General features: G+C 32.7%; 1 protein-coding gene across 5 annotated transcripts in view; it reads left to right on the top strand.

Annotated features, from left to right (window-relative positions):
* LOC106462180 (nephrin-like) overlaps positions 1–4,302 on the top strand; it is a 96,913-nt gene that overhangs the window by 68,669 nt on the left and 23,942 nt on the right. For 3 of the 5 annotated variants that reach the window (XM_022389365.1, XM_022389366.1, XM_022389368.1), the window contains 3 exons: positions 420–623; positions 1,007–1,303; positions 1,762–2,052. In XM_022389365.1, coding sequence (XP_022245073.1) covers positions 420–623; positions 1,007–1,303; positions 1,762–2,052 — 792 coding nt within the window. The remainder of the gene's footprint in view (positions 1–419; positions 624–1,006; positions 1,304–1,761; positions 2,053–4,302) is intronic. The other 2 variants (XM_022389367.1, XM_022389369.1) reach the window with 2 other exon arrangements.

Genomic DNA, 4,302 nt, shown 5'->3' with positions numbered 1-4,302 from the left:
GTAAAAAACGCCCATAAAAACCGCAAAACGCAAAATGCAAAAACTGAAAGTTTGTATGTATCTCTCCATGAACCTAATGAACCTCCATACCAAATTTGGTGAAGATCCATCAACAGGGGGCGAAGTAATGGTAAAAAACGCCCATAAAAACCGACAAAACGCAAAATGCAAAAACTGAAAGTTTGTATGTATCTCTCCATGAACCTAATGAACCTCCATACCAAATTTGGTGAAGATCCATCCATATTAGGTGAGGTAGTGGTAAAAAACACAAAATGCCAAACTGATAATTTGTGTGTACCCGTACTCCAATTTGGTGGAGATCCATCCACACTCTGCGAAGTAGTTATGTGAACATACAATAGACAACAGACAGTACTATTACATTTTGATAGATACGCTTATCATATCACTTGCAGGGAATCCGCTGCCTTCCTTGACGTGGTGGAAGGAATCTGAGCTCATCGATGAATCGTATGAAGTAACGCCACAGAAAATAACATTCAACCAGTTACATGTTCCTCCTCTTCATCGCAATGACCTTATGGTTGTTTTTACTTGTCGAGCTTCGAATAACAATATATCTCTTCCGATATCTTCCTCAGTTAAAATCGACTTAAATCGTAAGTACGTTCAATACCTACCTTGCTTAAAACATTTGTAGATAGAATACAAAGTAGAGTTGTTGAAACTCTGATCCTTAACTGTGATTATAGCATCCAGAGTAAGTGTGTTTTATATAATACAGCTATTTTCTTCTATGCAGATTCTAAGTTTTTTTTATTAATTTTACTTATATGTTTTTAATATATAAGTTACCGATTAAGCTTATTTGTATGTTTTTAACATACAAGTTACTATGGTTCATAATGGATTTACTAACTTTTAAAGTGCAAAACGTAGAACCTGAAACTATACTAATTTTATAGTCTTTCTTTTAAACGTTATTTGCAGGTAAAGTTTAGAAAACTATTAATTAACCAAAACACCTCGTTTTACATAACAGTTAGGCCTGTTCAACTAGAGATAGATGGAGCCTATGAACCCCTAATTTCTGGAAGATTAACCGAGTTGGAATGTAGAACATCAGGATCGAGACCTCCAGCTGTAATAACCTGGTGGAAAGAAAACAGAAAGCTCAAGCGCACAAAAAATTGGACGACCCATAATGGGAATATCTCCATCAGCACACTGACGTTCCAACCATCTCTGGAAGATAGTGGCAAATACCTTTCTTGTCGGGCTGAGAATCCGGAAATAAAGGAAAGTGCGATCGAAAACGGATGGAAACTTGAAATACACCGTACGTTAAGAATAATTAATTTTTTTATTCGTTTAACTTGTATTGGAAATTAACTGTTTCTAACGTATTTTACTGTGGACTTTAACTTTTATTTCCTACAGTTTTATATATATATTCTAACATATATATATATATTCTCCATCTCTACTATGTATTATCTTTACTCTTGAAAATTGTGAGCAACAAACATAAGTATTTACTCTAATTAAGTAAATCTGAATCTGATATCTCCAAAAAATAATTCATCTGAATTTTTTCCACATATTGTTATACAATATTAGCAAACAAATTTTAATTTTATGCAGATATGTTGTATACACTATTTAATTTTCAGAAAATCTATTCACGATATTCTACAGTTCAAAGTTTACTGTGTTGTACTTATAACGTAAAAGCTTTTGACACGTACACCTAGATTTGATACACTTCATACACTTCGTATTTTCGTATTTTTCTAGACGTTCCAGTACTCTCCCTTCGTCTTGGTAGTAAATTAAGACATTCTCATATACAGGAAGGATATGATGTATATTTTGAATGTGATATCCTTGCGAATCCATGGGTGACAAATATTGTGTGGAAATTCGAGAGGAAAGAGTTGAGTACAAATACCTCTGCAGGTATTATAATAAGTAACCAGTCTCTTGTACTGCAGAAGGTTCATCGGTCCATGAGAGGTCGCTATACTTGTTCAGCAACAAACCCGCTTGGTAATAGTGTGAGCAATCCTTTCCATTTAAAAATTCAGTGTAAGTTACTCATGGAAATGTTTAATTAACTATGTAACACTTATATGCACACTTCACTTTGACTTACATATTATTCGTATAAAATCATGCAAATATTTCTTAAATTATTAATTTAATTTTTAACAATTTTTTATCATACATTTGAAGAGATAACTTGCGCAAGTATTATTACAGTAACACTATAACAAATGAAAAAAAGTAAAATAATTATTTAATTAACGGGTAGGCCTACTGCAAACAAATATAATTATTTTTTACTTGCCCATCTTGAAACATAATTAGCGATTCGATTTCCAATTCACTGTGGAAAATGAATTTGCTTTTAATAGAATAGCACTTTTTACAATATTTGGAAAACTTAATATTTTTCCGTATATTGTTGCTTCTTAAATATTACTACACACATGGAAATCATCCTTCTAAGATTTTACCGAAGTAAAAAGCAAATAGTTTTATTCAAATGTCCCCGGTGGCTCAGCGATAAGTTATAGGGTTTATAACGCTATAAATCAAGTTTCGATAGCCGAGGTGGCTAGAGCACGATTAGCCTGTTGTAAAGCTTTGCGCTTAACAACAAACAAATCACCTAAACATGCAGTAATTCCAGTATTGCATTGAACAAGAACATTTAAAAGAAAGCTGAAAAGTATCGAGGAAAAGAAAATATTTCAGTATGGTTTCTTCAGATATTGTTCGTGGAACTCGAATTATTCTCTGATTTTAATCAATTTTTGAGGAGATTAGATAAAAGATTTGTTTTGTGAACAAGAAATTGGTGAAACTGAGTTCAAGAAATATTGAATTTCTGACAAACTGAGATGTACTGGATTTAAGATAGATAGTTACATACGAAAGTAGGCTACAAATAGATAGAAGCATTTTAGACAAAAATTGTAAATCCTAGAAGAGACGACTAAAAAAATGGAGAAGGAAAAAATTAATTCGACTTAAGATAGAAACAAAAGAGGAGGAGGAAACATCACAGTATGTTAAAAGATTATTTGTGTGTAATTCTAAGCCTATAACTCTTAACATTTCATTGTTTTCTACTGAAGTTTAACTTATAATCAAAACAAATATAGGAATATATAGCAGATTGAATTTGTCAAGACAAGTGACACAAATGTGCAGTAAACCTGTGTTCAATCAAGGAAATTCCTCTTGTTTTTAAAATACAAATTAAATCAGATCAATTAAGTTAACACCTGCCACACGAGCCAGCACAGCATCTTCATGTGAATAAAAAAAAAAGAGTCATTCTGAAAAGATTTGGGTCGGTTAGATTAGACAAATAAAGAAGACATTTGGCACGTGGTCTAGGTCTCTGAACTAGATCCGTGACCTGATCCGAGACTATGAGAGCCAACATGGAAAATAACATGCTTGAAATGTTCTAGATATGTTTGGGAATGCGATGGTTTAAGCGTAGCGATTAAGATAAACCATGGGTACCGGTTGGTTGAGGGAAGAACTTATACGAAGATATTCCAATCGATTTGACATACCAAGCTGAATCGGAGATTCGTCAACTGATTACTGTACTGACAGCGAAAAATAAAACAACAACGAGCAAAATAGTATCGTTATCTTCAAACAGGGGGATTGGAATAATATATAAGAAATCATTAGTTTCAATATATTGTGAAACTAACAGCACAGTAAAGCCCAAAGATACAGTTGAAGTTGAATCACAACGCATTACAAGATGATTTACCTATTGAATCTCATGTTAAAAATATCATTTGTGCAAAAAAGAGTAAATGTAATAAGGATGATATAATGACCAGTATGGTACCATCATAGTATAATCTATATAGATTTCATCATGTCAGATTTTCATTTATTGTTGTTGTTTTTTCATTCATTCATAGAGATCTAACGAAATAGCCTTAAATCACCGGTTTCCTTAAATGACCTCTCTATTGACCATCCTAGGCTTAGTACTAGGCTGATTAGTGTGGCTAAGTGTATGGAAAGCCATTTATTACATTGTTTATTGTTGATCTAAATGGTTATCAATTTCAGTGTGTCCTATTTTATTTTAGTGGTAACTTTTATTTCATGTTTAGGCCTCTATTCTAGAACTTAGGCTTAACTTTGAAACATTCATGGTGAAACAATTAGCACAAAGAATCATCTAAAAGTCAAGTACATTTCAAAAGACCAAAAGACATCAAGCTAAAGAAGAATAGTCAATTGTTCGAAAGCTCTAAAGTTACTGAGTTTTTTGTAATCTACCTGATAAGGAAC

This window comes from Limulus polyphemus, unplaced genomic scaffold, assembly GCF_000517525.1.
Source record: "Limulus polyphemus unplaced genomic scaffold, Limulus_polyphemus-2.1.2 Scaffold1111, whole genome shotgun sequence".
Lineage (NCBI taxonomy): Eukaryota > Metazoa > Arthropoda > Merostomata > Xiphosura > Limulidae > Limulus > Limulus polyphemus.
This window is presented reverse-complemented; position numbering and strand designations above follow the sequence as displayed.